A 16,901-nucleotide genomic window follows, 5' to 3' on the forward strand; every position below is an offset into this window, starting at 1 on the left:
TCAGTTAGATGTGTGGTCTGGGGGTAACACCAGTACTCATCTCAGAGGGCTTTTGTGATGAGAATCAAAATAAGAATCCTTGGCGCATGGTTTACACTAAACAAATTCATAGTCCCTACTGTCAAAACAAGGAATTCTTCCTCTCACTGGGGGGTGGGGTTGGGGGGGGGAATATGTAGGTAGAGTGCAGGGATTGCAGTGCGGTGCTCTTCTTCCATCCTTCAGTAACTCATATCCCCACCTCTTCAAGGAAGCCTGGTCCTAACCATTCCAGTGCTCTCTGACCTCGAATGACTCGAAATTATAGAGCTGCAAGTAACTTTAAGAGGTTACATAATACAAGCCCTGTATCCTACTACAAGGGAGGAAAGCGAAGCAAAGAAAAGGCTTGCCCAAGGTCACACAGTTAGCTGATGTGTCTTTTAGTCCAGAGTCCACTCTTACAATTTGCTAGAAAATTCCAGTGTTTGTGACTATGTAATAACTCTTCACATTTTCACACTGTTTTGTATTACTTGCTCAACCATTTGATCTTTTGGTTTTGTCCCTGTTGGGATAGAATCTGTAATTCTACATGCCCCATAGCATCTGGGACAGAGGCACACAGGAGATAGTCAAGAAATAGCTGTTGCTGGCAAAAATCCCTGGGGTGGCTCTGTTTTTCCTGTACGCTTCTGTAAAAGAGTGGGGCAAATATCTTTCCCCTACTTTCTAGCACATGGCATTTTGAGGGATGCCTGTAGACAAGACCAAGCTCCCTTCCTGGCCAGCCCAGACACCCATTATGGGTGGTTTCTGGAGACTAGAGGGGACCCGGCTTTTTGGCCAGTCACATCTTCATTCCAGACCCACAGTCCTGGGTAGGAAGCAATCAACAGTGACCTTCTGTCATTCCTACATACCCACCTGTCACTGTTAAGGCTGCCCTAATCGTTAGCAGACCTGGGGCAAGCAGGGGGTGGCGGTACAGAGACGTAGTATGAAGCCAGCTTCTTCTGAGGGGACAGATGGGGCTCCCCACGTAGGACAGCAGCCCCAGAAACAGTGCCTGAGAGAACCTGGGCCCAGCTTGGTTCAATGACCCTGCCCCCTACCAATCACCACCCCCTCCTCCATCCTCCATGGAAACAAACAGAGAAGAGCCTGGTGAGGGCCATGTCATCACTTTAATGATGTAGATCTTTGGTGTTTCCCTCATTAGCAGTCAGACTATCCCCTCTCCTCCCACCACAATGTTTCTATGATGAGTTACAAACAGAAAAGAAATCACATTTTCATACTAAAAACAAAATAATCAGAGCCTTGATTTCTCCACTAGAAACTACACGTACAGTTCAAGATTCCACATGCAACACCTTAAATCACAGACCGAGACCTCACATTCTGACCTGGAGTCTCATCCCCTCCCCCAGCCTTGGGCTGGCTTTGGCCTAGGCTCAGCTAATACTGCCACCCACAGGTGCTGCTCTGAGGGCCTGGGGGCCGGGGGAGAGGAGCCTGGTGGACAAGCCCTGGGGGCCGGCCAGCCTACACCCCCCACTCCTGAGTGAGGACCTGCCCACCATCCCTTGACTCCATCCTCTATCAGGCAAGCAGGCTGCCCCCCTCCCTTCACTCCATGGTTGTCCCCCATCAGTAAGTGCAGGAAGTCCCTGTCCTCAGGAATCTGGGAGCCTGGCCTGACCCTAACTGTGGTCTCTAGGGGATAAGATGATACGAGAGGCTGAAGCTCTGGAAGGCTCAGAGATGGAGGTGGTTCCTGGGGGCCAGGCTGCTCCTCCTGCTCTTGGGCTCCTAGTGGCTCTGCCCATGCAACAGGTAGTCAGGGCAAAGGTGCCCCACTGGCCACTGTCCAGGATGGTTTGGCCCAGATCTGGAAGACGGTTCACCCTTTTAAGGCTCTCTGCCCAGGGGCGAGTCTCTTAAGCCATGTTTCTAAGAGAAAGGGGGGGGGTTCATGGCAGGGATAGCCACTTCCTCCTCCATTCACACGTAGCACAGCAGCATGGCTCCCCTGGGCTCCAGATCCTGGAAGGTTCTAGTCCCCTGAGGCAAGCCTTGCCCATTCGACTGCCTCATGCCCACTGACTCTGACTTCCTCTCGACCCCCCACCCTCTTGCTCCTGTTCCCTGATGCAGCCCGCAGCTCTTCCGCGTGTACAGTTCCGAGTCAGCTGTGAGGTCCGGTTTCTGCTCAGCGGTTCGAGGGGAAGCACCAGTACACACGTGTGTCTCTACCTGTTCCGTGGCTCCCTGCTGGGGCCTGCGGCTTCCCCCCTGCTGCCACCACCGCCATCAGCAAGGTGGTTGTTATTGGTCAGGTCGCAGTGCAGGGCTGGTCCTTCAGTGCTGGGAAGGGGGAGGGGGAGGGGGGCAGGGACAGGGGAGGAAGAGGGCAGGGTGGGCTGGGGCAGCTCCCGCCCAGGGACACCACCAGGCTGGTCCCAGCAGGCTGTCCGGGGGCTCAGGCCCCGCTCTGCCAGCTGCCCAGGCTCCGGGAGCAGTCCCCGAGAGGCGGAGGGCCGGGGCGAGGAGGCGCGGGCGGCCGCGGGCTCAGCGCCCGTCTGGGAGCCACGGTGGATGCGGTGGCTGACGATGATGCTGTTGCCGAAGCCGCCCATGGAGGCCATGGTGGTGCTCTGCTCTCGCTGCACCACAGCTGTCATGCCCCCTTCTGCCATCAGCCGCTGGATCCTGCTGAGGGCATCTTCCCCGCTCGCACCAGACTCCGAGCCCTCACCTGGAAGGCATGGAACACAAGACAGAGGGAATTCGTGGCTGGCCGGGGCCTCTGAGGCAGGCAGGCCACCGTGAGTAGGAGCTGGGGGATTCTTTGCCAAAAGCAAAAATGAGAAGAGTCTAAATCCCTCCTTCTGAGAATCAGAGACTTGAAAGCTAGACAAGACTCCCCAAATGATCGTCATTTCCATTTCTGTTTTACCAGTGGGGAAACTGAGGCTTAGGATGGCATGAGGTGGCCAAGGCCACTCAGCCAGTTAAGAAGCAGAGCTGGACCAGAAGACCCTTCCGACACAAGTGGCAGACTAATTACCACACGAGTGAAGGGGACTGAGGTGGATGCAGATGGCTTGCTTTGTCTGCCCTCTGCCTGTCTTGGGTAACCTGGGAGACCCAGCCCCGGACAGGGCATGCTGCCTGGTCTGTAGAAAGAGAGGGCAACTACAGGGTATGGCCCAAAAGCAAACAGTCTGCTCTACTTCATTTCAAAACTGCTGTCTTTTCTGTGTTTTGTTTACTTTCTAAAAGCCCACAAGGAAGACTGGATTTTTAACTGTTCCCTAGAAGGTATTCTGTCTCCTCTCTTCCTCCTTTCCCCACCAGCTTTCCCAAGCTGTTTCCCATTTACTATTCTCCTTGGGCTGGGCTGGATGCCTGATACCCTCATCTTCCCCTGGAGACCGCCAACTGCCCAGACCTGAGGCTTCAGCCCGCATCTCCAGGGAGAGAAAGAAGGTTCTGTTCCTTCCCCAAAGGCCTGAGCATTCCTTTGTGTGGGAGCAGAGGAGACAGGCTCAAATCTGTCCCGCACTCACTAGCTGTGTGACCTTGAACAAGTCGCTTAACATCCACCTCCTTCAGTTTCCAGACTTTATAAAAGGGATGAAAACAACTAGCTTACACAGGGCAGAGGAAATGAGATAATGGCACACAGTGGGCACTCAGTCAGTGGTGGCTGTAGTGATTAACCTGGGGTCTGTGAGTGGGGCTCTGTCCTGAGGACCTTCCCTCCGCCTGTGCTCAGCCCTCGGTGGGCTGATCTGAGGCTGTGGGCAGCTATGATCAAGGCTCCTGGGCTGCTAGGGCTGGCACTACTGAACTATCAATTTATTTCCTTTGGCTACTTGCTGGCCATTTTGGGATTTTGCAGATTTGGGGGCGCTGATGGTGAGGGTTTTTCTTTTTTGAGTACTTATTGTCAACAGCTATTTTTGTAAGACTTTTTTTGTTCCCTCCCTGTCCAGTCCCTTTTCTCTGCTTTCCTTGTTAGAGCTGCATTTCCAGCCAGTTTCACAGCTTCATGGTGTCTAAAGCCCCATTAGATCTTTCCCTCCTTGTTAGTGCTTGGCAGTCTCATGTTATGGGTCTTAGATGATTCTCATCAACATTAAGCAGTGGGGACTCCGTCTGGGTTTTCACTTATGTGCGGCTTGCTTTTTTTCCCAGTCCACTCTACTTATCCACCGCCCCCCGCCCCCGCCACCCGCCGGCCCTCAAGGTGGCTGCCCTTCCAGGCTTCCCCCTCAGACAGCTCAGTGCCAACTCCCAGGGCAGAAGAAAAGGATCTGAAAGGTTCTCAGCACTTCTCTCAGGGGGAGAAGCCTTCCCACAGGGGGGCAGAGAGTAAGAGGAAAGGTCAACCTAGGGGCTCAGTGCCAGCAGAGCTACCACCCTGTGAGCCAAAAGAGCTGCCTGGCGAGGCCCCCTGGGGACCTCCTTGTGCTCACTGCCACCCCCACTGCTTTCCAAGAACTCTGTGCACTGAGGGCCTCCCCAGCTGGGTCTGGGATGTGCAGTGGGCTGGCCCAAGGCCCGCTGGCACTGGAACTCATTGTGCTGGGCTCTGTGCCTGGTGAACTATCAGCTCTTCTCATGTAGCTCACTTCCAGGGGCAGGACAGGGCTGCGTTGGCGCCCTAAGGGAGGTGCCACAGCCAGGCCCTCAGGGAGCCCAGCCCCGCCTGCCCTTTCCCACTGCACCCATGGCTCTGGTCTTGGCCACCTCTCACCATGACTGTGGCTGTATTCCCTGATCTTGCTGATCTCTCCCCTTTCCACCCAGACTCCACGCTGCTATTACCATTCTAATTAATCTCGGATTCACTGAGTTCTGGTTAAGTCCATAATCTGTTTAAGACCCAGCAGCAACAAAAGCCCTCAAAGTTGTCAGGATGCCTTAGCATTACATTTAAGGGCCCTCTGGTCAGGTCCGAGCCACTTCCCAGACTATCCCCTCTTCCTGCACCAATGACCACACCAAACCCAACTAGGCACTTCTGTGTGCCTTCCAATCCCCTGCTCATGTACACCAGGGACACACTGTGGATGTCAAGGTCAGTGTAAATACCGCCCCACCGGCTCTCTCCCTGAGCCCTCGCAGTGTCCCACTCTTCTCTGTGTGAGTTATCTGTGGCTGTGGCATCTCCCTTCTGGTCTCCAAGTCCCTGAAGGTCTCAGAGTAAGTTTTATTTATCTTTGGGTCCAGTGTCTAATGCACGGCTTTGCACTTGGTGTCTATTTGTCACGTGAATGTGTGGCTGAATAAAAGGGCTCCCAGGCTGCTTACAGGTGCTTCAGACTTAAGGCAGTTTCTGAAACCTAGTCACATGTCGCTCCTCTGCTATGGGAGAAGTACTTTCGTGTTTGTTTCCTTTCTGGACTTTTTTTTTTTTTTTTTTTTTTTTTTTTTAAATTTTAAGAGCGAGAGAGACTGAGACAGAGAATCCCAGGCAGGCTCCGAGCTATCAGCACAGAGTCCAATGTGAGGCTCAAACCCAAGAACCATGAGACTGTGACCTGAGCCAAAGTTGGACGCCCAGCAGACTGAACCACCCAGTTGCCCCTGGACTTGCTTTTTGAAGGGAGAGATGATGGCTTCATCTCTGAATCGGATTCTCTCTGCAACACCTTTGGATTCATAGTGCCTAACACAGTATCATCCATAAAGTAAGTGTTCAAAAGAGACTGGATGGAAGAAGTTAAACTGTGCCCATGGACGACTTCCTCATGCTTGTGCACACAGCTGTGAGCTGTGCTTCTCTCTCGGGAACCCTAAGCCAAGGCTAAGAGCTGGCACTGGAGGCAGCTGGCACATTCTTCAACAAGAAAACACACTGGGGCCTAAGGGAAAAGGCAGCCGTGGCTGGGGATCCAAGCTATTAGCTCGAGGAGCAGTGGTGGCCACAGAGGTTAATTCTACTGTCTCTTTCCCTAGCAAAAGCATTTCTTTTTGTCTTTGAAAAATGGGAAATTGAGTTAGTGTTGACAGGACATTTTTTCCTTGGCAAGTTCTAAGGTACTTTCTGGATGTGGATGCCAGGATGGGATCAGCAAGTTCCCATAAATGCCCTGTAAATGCATTTAATTCTGGGGCTGTCACTGACCAGAAGAGGGGAGCCAGGCTGAGTGGGAAGAGGAGCTGTGCTTCCTGCCCTCAGGGGACCCGCTGGCTTTCTAGTCCCTCACTTTCCACATTCGCTTTTCTCTGGCCCCGGGCCCAGGCTACTGCAGTGGGGCTAATAACTCTCATCTTCACCAGACAAGAAGGAGCCCCGGGCAAGCCTTCTCCGAGGTCAGAGACAGAAGAGTACAGCACAGCCACGCTCAGGGGTGGGCCCTTGCTCCGTTAAGTCCATTCATTCCACACACTTCCTGAGCACCTACCGTATGCCAGGCGGGCACTGTTTCACTGAGGGGAGCAAGCAGTGAGCCCTGGGAACGCACCCCTCCCTTTCTGAGTGACAGGGTAGGGAAGGTTTAAAGGTGGACAAGCTAAAAAGCTGACACCTGCAAATTCCCCCTGGGGAAGGCTCTTCCTGGACGTCCTAGAATGAGCGGAATAGGTTTTAATCAAATTTTTATAGAGCAAGAAAATGAGTAGTAGCCTGGGAACCTTTTGGTGCTGACGGGGAAGGGGCTAAGGGAGGGGCAGCCCCAGAGTGTGAATTACTCAGGTAGAGCTGCCTGCCCCACTAATCTAGCTGGGCTTCTAGTGAGTAGGGATGTATCCCTCCTGGCCCCACCTCCTAGCTACGCCAACAAGAAGGGTTAGCTAACTTAACTAAGGGTTTCTTCTACATGTTCCGGCAGGTGTGGCCACCAGTTTGCCAGTAAGGTGAGAGAGGAGGCAGGGGTGGGGGTGGGGATGTGCAGAGCTGCCATGCCTGCCTGCTGGAAGGGGATGGGGGGGCCAGGGAGGACATCTGCACCCAAGGAGACTCTTGCTTCCTGGTCCCTTGCCTTGCTACCAGAGTGGTAGGAGTGGTAGGTGGTCCAGTGGGGTAATTAAGCACCTCAGAACAAGGCTCCTGGCCCCAGGAGACATGAGGCTGGCCAGTGACACCCTTCCCTGCAACCCACACCTCTCCCTTACTTCTGTCTAGGTGAGGGTCTTCTGCAAAGGACTGCGATGCTAAGAAGGGTTGTGCTCCCGAGCTCTAGGCAAAGGTCACCGGGCCTCAGACAGATGCAGAGAGCTATCCAAGCCTACTCTGCCCACACTTCAGCGCCAGATGGCTACTCTTGCTGAAGAGTGCTTCTGGCCTCTGAATGGTTCACCCTCCACCACCTGCTCTCCTTTATGGCGGGGGAGACAGGAAGGGAATGAGGTTCAGGCCTCTGAAACTGGTGAGAACCCCACAAAGAGTCACGGGCCTCAGCTGGGGAGGTGGCCTGGGCCACAGACCAAAAAAGGATTCAACTTTTAAAAATTTCAGTTCACTAACTAGAAATTAAATAAAAATTAAAAAACAAATAAAAAATTTCAGTTGATGACGGTGAGAGGGACAGTGCCCTGTGGGGTGACTAGAGTGTGAAAAGCTATTCCCTGGGGGAGACACAGGTGAATTTGTTACACGCCTCATGCACACCATGGCTTTTCCTTCTGTGGACGTTTTTTTGAGCAAATGGCTCAACACAGACCTAAAGCATATGTGTCTGGCTGGAGGCTGCTGCCTTGTTTGGAGCTCCAACCGGCAAGGGGGCTGGGGTGGGGGTAAGGAGAGTGACTGAGTGAGAACAGCCTGCTTAACACAGCTGTCGACAGACTCCAAAGTGGCTCGAGCTCTACCGCTGGGAAGTGCTAATTGGTTCTCAGAAGTGTGAGGCCAGCACAGAGCCAGGGCTGATGCTGGCTGAGCTACACCTGAGGTAGGTGAAGGACGGGGCTGCTGGTATGCCGGCTGCAGCCAGAAGGGCAAGGAGCCATGGGTGTAATAGCAGCTTGACAAGCTATCCTGTGGGCTGGCCCTGGAAGCCCAAGGTCTGGTGTGCTTGTCCCTGGAATAAGAGCTCGCACCAGTGAGTCTCTTTTGCAGTCTTTCCCATCTACACTACTTCCTGTGTGCTCTCTCTGGAAGAACAACCTGGGTCCTCCAAGTTTCAGAGGAGGAGGAGGTCAGGGTACTTGGTGGGAGTGGAGCAAAGCTGTAAGAGCAACTCAGCTTCCACTGGGTGGAAACAGTGACCCAGATCAGGGAGATGCTGTTCCTGCCTGAGGAGGCTCCTAACGCCACCAGGGGAACATTCCCCAAGCAGGTCAGAGGGTAGTCATTCTGAGAGGGGAGGGCCCTTTCTCAGCACTTGGTCTCTGCGGACAGACCAGGAGGGGTGATGAAGGTCCCAACTGCCCATTCCCAGTCATATTTCCCCTCTGGTGTTACGTGACTCTTACCTTCACCAGGACCCAAAGCTGCTGTCCCTGGCTCCTGTATCTCCCTCTCCGTCTGTGTTTCTGCATTCTGCAGCTGAAGGGCCAGAGTCTGGGTGCCCTGAGATGTCACTGAGGTGGTGGGGTTCCGGGGTTGCAGCCCAATTGCATTCATCAGACCCATGTCTCTGTCAGTCCTCCACGTGGCTCTGCTGGTTCTAGGGAGGGAAGGGCAGACTGAAGTCAGGCAGGGTTTGGGACAGTACGCCTCACAGAGTTCCACTTGTTCCACGCCACTCCTCAGGGAACAGTCCCCTGGACCAGGGCCCATAGGCTAAGACGAGAAAGAAGCCCTGTGCTGCTGCAGCTACCTCCCAAAAGTAGTTAACTCAGCTGTGTCCTTTCTCCTCCAGATCAGGGCAAGCTCTGGGACAATGAGCGGAAGCTGCAGAACCATCCAATTTTGCAAAGCCAGTTAGTGCAGTCACTCCCTTAAACAATGAGGATTTTTCTGGGGAGGTAGAGAAGGCTCATCTTAAGACTCTTAGGGGCGCCTGGGTGGCTCAGTCGGTTAAGCATCTGACTTCGGCTCAGGTCATGATCTCGTGGTTCAAGAGTTCAAGCCCCGCATCAGGCTCCGTGCTCACAGCTTGGAGCCTGGAGCCTGCTTTGGATTCTGTGTCTCCCCCTCTCTCAAAAATAAATAAACATTAAAAAAAAAACAAAAAAAACAGAACACCTCTTATCCACGTTCAGGAAGCCACCAGCTGAGATCTGTGGGACAAAGGGTGAGCAGTAGAAGGGACCTTTCTTCTCTTAGCTTTTCCTTCCTTCCTTCTAACTATATGCTGACAAGATTCCAGTTTAAATTCCTGGAATTTCCACTGGATCTCCACTTTGGAGGAAAAGTATCAGGATTCTTATGAGGCCCTTCTGGGCTCCTCCTTCAGGGCCTTCTGACAACAGACCCTTGAAGGTAGGCAGCCCAGCTGACCTATGAATAACGCCCAGGCCCAAAGCTAGCACCCCTTTCCTTGCGCATTTCCCAGGCACTGACCCTTGGGATAGATACAGCTGGCAGCAGAGGGGGCCCAGGACTTCCATGACAGTCACCAGCTACTCATTTCTAGCTGCTTCTGGGGACTATTCTTCTAGCCATGTCCTGTAATTCTTCTAGGAAGCAGTGATGCCCTTGCATGTATTACTGACCCATCACTTTTTTCTCATAATGTTTCAGTCTTCCTTAATACATTGATAAGAGGATCAGTACCAGGTTCCTACTCTAACTGGCCCCTGGGAATGTGTCTGTCCCTGGGTGCTAGCTCTGGGCAGCTTGGTCCCTGAGGCCCTGGTCACCTGCGGTATTGTCCACAGATTCTCCCTGGGCTCCCAGCACTCTTCTTGTGGACAGCATCCCTCCCTAGTGCTCTGTCTTCTCCCGTCACCCCAGTGTGCCCAGATACCATGGCCAGGATGGGAGAAGCCCACAGGATGTCCTAGCTTATTCTCAGTCAAGACTCTAAGAGCAGAGCATGTTCTTGTCCTTTGCCATAGAATACTTTTCTCGAATCCAACTGTGTGCAAAAGCTCAATGCATGAAGCAGATCAAAGAGGAGCTGCTGTGGCTGAGGAGAGGCACCCAGAGAGCCCCGGAGCAGTCTGAGGGCACTGCTTGAGAGCCCACTGGAAACAGGAGGAAGGGACAGGCCTCCAACAGCTGTGCCCTCCTCCTTCCCAAACTCACCCTGGCCTTTCACTGCTCCTGCTGCTGGAATGGACAGTGAAGACAGTCTCGTTTAGCTGGTCCCAGTAGTACTCAACACCAGAGTTCAAGGCCCTGAAAAGCAGTTGGGAAGGGTGGAGGAGAAAAGGTGGAGAGCATTAGAAAGAGAATGGTCAGAACTCCTTACACCTCCTAGGCTCTGTGGCCTGTGGCCTGGTAGCCCTCCTTCATCTCTCCTTTGTCTCTCTTGGGGCTGAGCTGAGACAAGGACTGGAGATTTCCACCAGGAAGCGCAGTGCTGGAGCAGTGCGGACAAATCTCCAACAGCCCAAATGCCTGTAGTGGTGAGTTTTTAGCCTCTTCCTTCCTCTGAACAGTGCCTCATCAGCTCCTCCTCAGGACTAAGAGATAGCTAAAAAATAGCCACACTGTACGCAGGTAGTGGGCTGAGTGTTCTTCAGGCACAAAGAAAGGAGCTAAGATAGCAAATGAGAGACTGGGGAGGCCCTGGAGGGACGGGGTGCCACAGACAGCCCTGCCTCAAGTGTGGGCTTAGTGATCCGAAATAGAGAAAGCACAGGCTCCTGCCACTGGGTCTTCCCTGCTGCCGTGGGGCAGGGAGGAAGGAAAACCAGGGCATCTTGCCATTCTTAATTTGCCTGGAGCTCAGAAGTCTAAGCAGGGAAAAGCCCCCACTGAGCCAGAATAGTCCACAAGGCTTTCTATTCTAGACCTAGAGCCTCCTTTGCCAGGGCAGGCTGGGCTAGCAGTGGGGAAAGGTGCTCCTAGAGAAGACGGCCCTGTGAGTGTCCCCATACTTCCTACTGGCGTAGAAGAGAGACCCTCGAGTGGCCACTGGCCGCACTGCTGACAGCGGAGAGGAGTTTCTATCTGTCCAGTTCTCCAGATTGCCAACCTTGCCCTGCTTCCTCCTTTCCCTGTAATGGACCATCAAGCGGTTCTGCCAGTGTCATAGGGCACCGCTGCCAGGAGGGAAGCAGTGGCTTCTGACGTTTCCATGATGACTTACCATCACAGGCAGCAGCCCCGTTACACAGACTGCTTTGCTTTTAAAGATTCTTTCCAGGAAGAGGCGTTACCTAGCAGTCACTGTGGTTGAGGGTGGGGTGCTGTGCTGAAGGTGTGAATAGGAGATAAGGAAGAGGTGTCTGGGCCCATCAGAACTTTGGTGTCCCTGGGGCGTCCAGCTGGCTCAGTGCGAAGAGCATGAGACTCCTGGACCTCGGGATCATGAGTTCAAGCCCCACCCTGGGCACAGACCTCACTTGAAAATTAAAAAACAAAAAAACAAAAAAACCAGAACTCTGGTGTCCCTGTGGAGACTGTTAAGAGATACTCAAAACAGCCAGTTCTGCTCTTAAATGAGACAGGGCATGAGCACTGTGCTTGAAGAGCACAGCCGTGGACTGAACTGTACCCCCCAAATCCATATATCGGAACACTATCCCCCAGTGTGACTATAGCTGGACATAGGGTCTTTAGGAGGTAGTTAAGGTGAAATGAGGTCATGCAGGTAAGACTCTAATCCAACAGAGCTGTGGCTTTATAAGACAGTAAGAAAATGGGGTGCCTGGCTGGCTCAGTCAGTGGAGCATGTGACTCTTGATCTCGGGGTTGTAAAGTTCAAAACCCACGCTGTGTGTAGAGATTACTTAAAAATAAAGTCTAAAACAAAAAAACAAAAAAAACAAGAAAAAAGAAGAAGAGGGGTAAGAAAGAGATCTCATGCACGCTCTCTCTCTCCTCACCACTGGATGAGGACACAGTGAGAAGACAGCCCTTACAAGAACCCAACCATGTTGGCCCCTGATCTGAGACTTCAGCTTTCAGAGCTGTGAGGAAATAAATTTCTGTTGATTAAGCCCTCCAGTCTGTGGTGGTCTGCTTTGGATGCCCAAGCTAAGACAAGCTCCAATGAAAGCTAGCTTTTCAACTGAGAGGCCTAGGTCATTTTCCTTTAACGGCAGAACTTCTTCAATAAAGAGCAGAGAAATCAGGGGCACCTGGGTGGCTCAATTAGTTAAGTGTCTGACTTCGGCTCAGGTCATGATCTTACGGTTCATGGGTTCGAGCCCTGCATCAGGCTCTGTGCTGACAGCTCAGAGCCTGGAGCCTGCTTCGGATTCTGTGTCTCCCTCTTTCTCTGCCCCTTGCCCGCTTGCATTCTCTTTCTCAAAAATAAATAAACAAACAAACAAAAAAAAGAGCAGAGAAATCAAAGCCAGTGGGTCAAGAGGATAAGCCAGGAAAAGACAGCTGTGGGGGAGTGAGGTAAGGTGCTTCCTTCCTAAACAGGATTAGCCAGGACAGGCACCTGACAGGGCTCGGATGAGGAGGGACTGTGTGTCAGGAGGCTGTGCTACTACAGGTGAAAGGAAACCAACCTAGGCCTGAGCCCCTTATCTGTCTTTCAAGGGTCATGAAGATTCTGGGGACTGGGCTTCACCTGAGGGCACTCCAGCATCTTTGGAGGGAAAGGGCCACAGCCAGACACAAATACCCTTCATTCCCTGCTCTGTACTAACCCCTCTTGGCTACTCCTGAGGGCCTGCTGGGCTGCGGATTTGGTGTGATCTTCAAACCATCCCTTTAAGAAGGAGCAACTCCTTCCCCTTTGGAACATTCAGCTATTTTTGTGGGCACTGTCTGAGAACAGCAGGGTGCTGCAGGGCACAGGTGACAGGAGAGGACCTTCCATTAGGGAAGAGGCAAATGGCTAGAGGTCAACAGCAGAGACCTCCAAAAACAAAGTCATCACTATAGCTTCTGATGAGCCAAATCCTGGCTGCATGAGGCACCATGTGAAGCCAGCTGCCAGGGAGCCTTTGATTTACAAACTTGTCAAGATTTATTGACAGGTGGCAATACCATCTGGGTCCCTGCCAAATCCTTCCTCTGTAATTTTTGCTAGCCAGGGCTGGTTAGTGACAACAAACTGTTCACACTAAACCTACGCCGAGCTATGCACTGCGTGACCAAGAACCTTCCTTCCTGTCTCAGAGGACCAGCCACCTGAAGGCCCATTCTATGAGCTGGAACTGTTAGCATGATGCTGATGGTGAAAGAGTCCCCTAAACACTTTCCATCTGGCAGCATGCATTGTGAGCTCAGAACTGTGAATTCGGGACATTCAGTGATGAGGTCAACAGCCAACAGAAGGAGGCAATGGAGACTGGCAGATGTGCCGTCCAGGCCCTCCTTCCTTTCTGCCCCCCCACCAACAGGTCTACTGTTCACCCTGATTTGTTCTTTCTGTGGTCAGAGCAGCTCGACTACAGCAAGCTCATGTTTTTGAAAGTTTGGATAGAATTCCAGGTACTGTACCAAGGATCAGAGTTGAAGATACACTCTCTAGCTACTGGAACTGTTAGCCTTCAATACCCAGTATCACTGATTTCCATCTACAAGCTGAAGAATGGTCCCGACTCATCTGCTTTCTCCTTGGGTCTTAGGATCAAACAGTCACTGTTTGCCTTAGGTTCTTCCTGGAAGCCAGACCAATACACAAAAGTATGAAGAAGCATGGAAGGCCAATCAGGGTCAATCTTTCCCTCCTTTTTTTTTTTTTTTACATGTTTATTTATCTTTGAGAGAGAGAGAGAGAGAGAGAGAGAGAGAGCGCGCACAAGTGAGGGAGGGACAGACAGAAAGGGAGACACAGAATCCAAAGCAGGCTCCAGGCTCTGAGCTGTCAGCACAGAGCCTGACGTGCGGCTCGAACTTGTGAACCGTGAGATCATGACCTGAGCCAAAACCAAGAGTCAGATGCTTAACTGACTGAGCCACACAGGTGCCCCAGCGTCAGCCTTTTCAAATGGACTTCCACTTCACGCCTGGGTTCCTTCAGTAGCAGCTGTAAGCTGTGCTCAAACTCACGACTGTGAGATCAAGACCTGAGCCAGGATCAAAATTCGGACGCTTCACCAACTGAGCCACCCAGATGCCCTTAAAGATTTTATTTTTAAGTATTCTCTGCACCCAAACTGGCACCCAAACTCACAACCCTGAGATCAAGAGCCACATGCTCCACTGACTGAGCTAGCCAGGCACCCCTGAACTTCTGAACATCTAGGGAATATTCCCTTTGAGAACATCCTTCTTTCTTCTGTCACTTACATGGCTGCAGAGGCTTGGCCCACATGGCTGTCTCTTTGGAAAGAAGGACAGGCATCTATCCCCACTATCTCTGCAAAGTGGGAAAGAGCTGGCACCTGGCTCTTGTGGGGCAGCCTGAAACATGAAGTCTCTGTGGCTCCTCTTTTGACTCGGGGATCTGCCTTTTCCCTCCTTGGTCAGTGATGCTTGATTGCAATCACTGTTTACAGTGGTAGCTCCCTCTTAAGGGACAGAGCTGACAGGGCCCCACACTCAGCCAGGGGGCCAGATGCCCCACGGTCCCGGCCTAGTTTCTTCTGGCATGAGTCCCTCAATTCTGTCTTCAGAGCTGACTCTGAGAAGCAGTGGTCTTCCCAGCAACACCTCCCCCCCATTTGTAGGGCTGATCTATGAAGCCGGAAGTGAGCAAGCACCCCCTCACATCAATCTGGTACTTCACGCCCACTATGGTTATCACTGGGGGTGTTGGCTGGGCTGGCAGTCAGCCAGAGGCGCAGCAGCAGCTTGGGAGGAGTGGCGGGTGGGGGAGCAAAGCAAAGGAGAAAGGAGCGCCTCACTGCTGGGAAGGGTGGGGTGACGGGGCTATCCGCCACCCTACTGGCTTTGTGCAGGGGCTACAGGGCCAGCTGTTCATCTCCTCACCTGTCCTAAGAATTTCCTACCCTGGAGCAATGGGGATTTCCTTAGGCCTTGTTCTACCTCAGTGGGTTTTCAGTGCCAGATGCCCCGGGGGCTTGTGACCTCTGTCTTTGTGCTTGGACAGAGTGTGGAGGCTAAGACAATGGAGGAGAAATCAAGAGCAGGACTGAAAGCACAAAACGGAGGTGCAGCTGCCTGTGTCTGTGGACAAAGACGGCCACCTGTTTTAGAGGGAGGGCTGTAATCCTGGCCCAGCTGGCTGGCTGGCTGCTGTGCCCTCGGGAAAGGGTGTGCCAGAACTGTATCACAAGGGGATGGGCGGTGAGCCTCAGGCATCTGCCTACTGGAGACACAACCCTGAGCTCCTACTTCCCTATTCATTTGTTCTCCTCATTTTAGGCCAGAGACCAACCACCAACTATTCAAAAGATGTGAACATTCTCACTCCTCTCTCATTTCCCACTGTGTCCCCATCATCTGACCGCTTAAATGCCTCAACGTAACCTAGAGCTGCATTCTTTACCTGAGGTCTTAAGAGAGTTATGAAATCGTGTGTTCTTGTGGTATGTTTTTCTGTGGAAAAATGTACATTGTTTCCATCAGAATTTCAAAGGTGTTTGTGATTGAAAAAAGGTTAAAAAAAACCCCACAAAAACCAGCTGTAGGAAAGAGCTCTGGACTGGACAGTCAGGAAGCCTAATTCTGTCTTTGATCTGCTGGGAGACCTGAGTTGAGTCTTCCCTTCTTTACCGGAATACTGCTCGGGCTTCCCTGCCTGAAGCCAAATCCCACAGATATGAAGGGGACTGAGAAGCAGAGAAACTCTGAACAACTTGGGACAGAATCATGTCTGTCTTAATTTGCATAGTTCCCTTAAATACGCACCCTAAGATTTGGGGCATTTGCCAAAAGGACCCAAGAAATCAGGAAAAACAGCAACCCCAAGACAGGTAGGCCAAGCTAGCTCTCTTTCTCTCAGGCCAACGCAACTTGGTCTGCGATGGGACGCTGTTCGTGCTGTCAAATACTGGTGGCTCCCTTGCTCCTGGAAGAGGCCTGAGTTCCTGCAGCTAAGAGTACCCCAGGCAGTCCAGGATGGCTCCAGCCTAGTGAAGCTGGATCTTGAAGACGACATATGGGGAGAAAAGAGAGAAGAGAGGCCAAAGCCAGCTTCATGTTTGGCTGAGGTGTCTGTGACTCACACCAAGTGCGGAGGCCGGGGTTTCAGACACAAAAGCCTTTGTGGGACCACGATAAACTGGAAGTAGAGACTGTGCCTCGGGAGGGGCAGGCCACTTCTGCAAGGGAAGGGGATGGGAGTTTGCCTGGCACAAAGGTCAGTGGCTGGAGCTACAGACAAGACAATAATGTTGAGGAAGGATGTCTTGGGGAAATGGGGACTAAGAAGGGCCTATAACTACAGTGTTGTTAAGAATAAAATTATGGTCCAGAATTCTGTGCCAGCTTTGGAGAAGATGTCTATTAGAGTCCTCTTATAAATGTCTAAGAGGCAGAGATAAGATAAGCAGTCTCATGTGCTTTGGGGAAAAAGAAGGAGTTGAGAGCAGACTGATTCCACGGCTACGGTCATGCCAGAGGGAGGGCAGAGACAGACAGACCCAGCGACGGGGCTAACAGTGGCACGGTCATTCAGAGAGGCAGGCACAGTTCTGGAAAGGCACAAGGAGCTAGCGAAAGGGGCTCTCTGGACACAGAGCCTGAGGACAGTGCAGCTGGCAGAACCACAGTCTCAGATGGCAGCCTCTCTTTGGGAGGGGCTCCAAAAATTCAGGATAGAATGAAAGAGCTCCCCTTAGAACCGGGTTTCCTTTCTCCTGAGCTACTGCCCTAGCTCAGCTGACAAGGGCTCAGTCACCAGTCATCTACGAGGCTGCAAGAACTGACCCAAATACACACCCTAGGAAAAACCACCAAAGGCCCTATTAAAAGGCAAAGTGGACACTTCCAACAGCCAGAGACCCTACCAGACCAGTCACGCCATGCTCTGTGATCTGCA

General features: G+C 52.3%; 1 protein-coding gene across 8 annotated transcripts in view; it reads right to left on the reverse strand.

Moving 5' to 3' along the window:
• Positions 1-1,147: 1,147 nt before the first annotated feature.
• AMBRA1 (autophagy and beclin 1 regulator 1) overlaps positions 1,148-16,901 on the reverse strand; it is a 177,827-nt gene continuing 162,073 nt past the window's right edge. For all 8 annotated transcript variants that reach the window (XM_042906347.1, XM_042906348.1, XM_042906346.1 and 5 more), the window contains 3 exons: positions 10,130-10,222; positions 8,410-8,603; positions 1,148-2,740 (listed from right to left, as the gene is read on the reverse strand). In XM_042906347.1, coding sequence (XP_042762281.1) covers positions 2,235-2,740; positions 8,410-8,603; positions 10,130-10,222 — 793 coding nt within the window. In that variant the 3' untranslated portion in view covers positions 1,148-2,234. The remainder of the gene's footprint in view (positions 2,741-8,409; positions 8,604-10,129; positions 10,223-16,901) is intronic.

The sequence above is a fragment of the Panthera leo genome, chromosome D1 (genome assembly GCF_018350215.1).
Source record: "Panthera leo isolate Ple1 chromosome D1, P.leo_Ple1_pat1.1, whole genome shotgun sequence".
In the NCBI taxonomy this organism is placed as follows: domain Eukaryota; kingdom Metazoa; phylum Chordata; class Mammalia; order Carnivora; family Felidae; genus Panthera; species Panthera leo.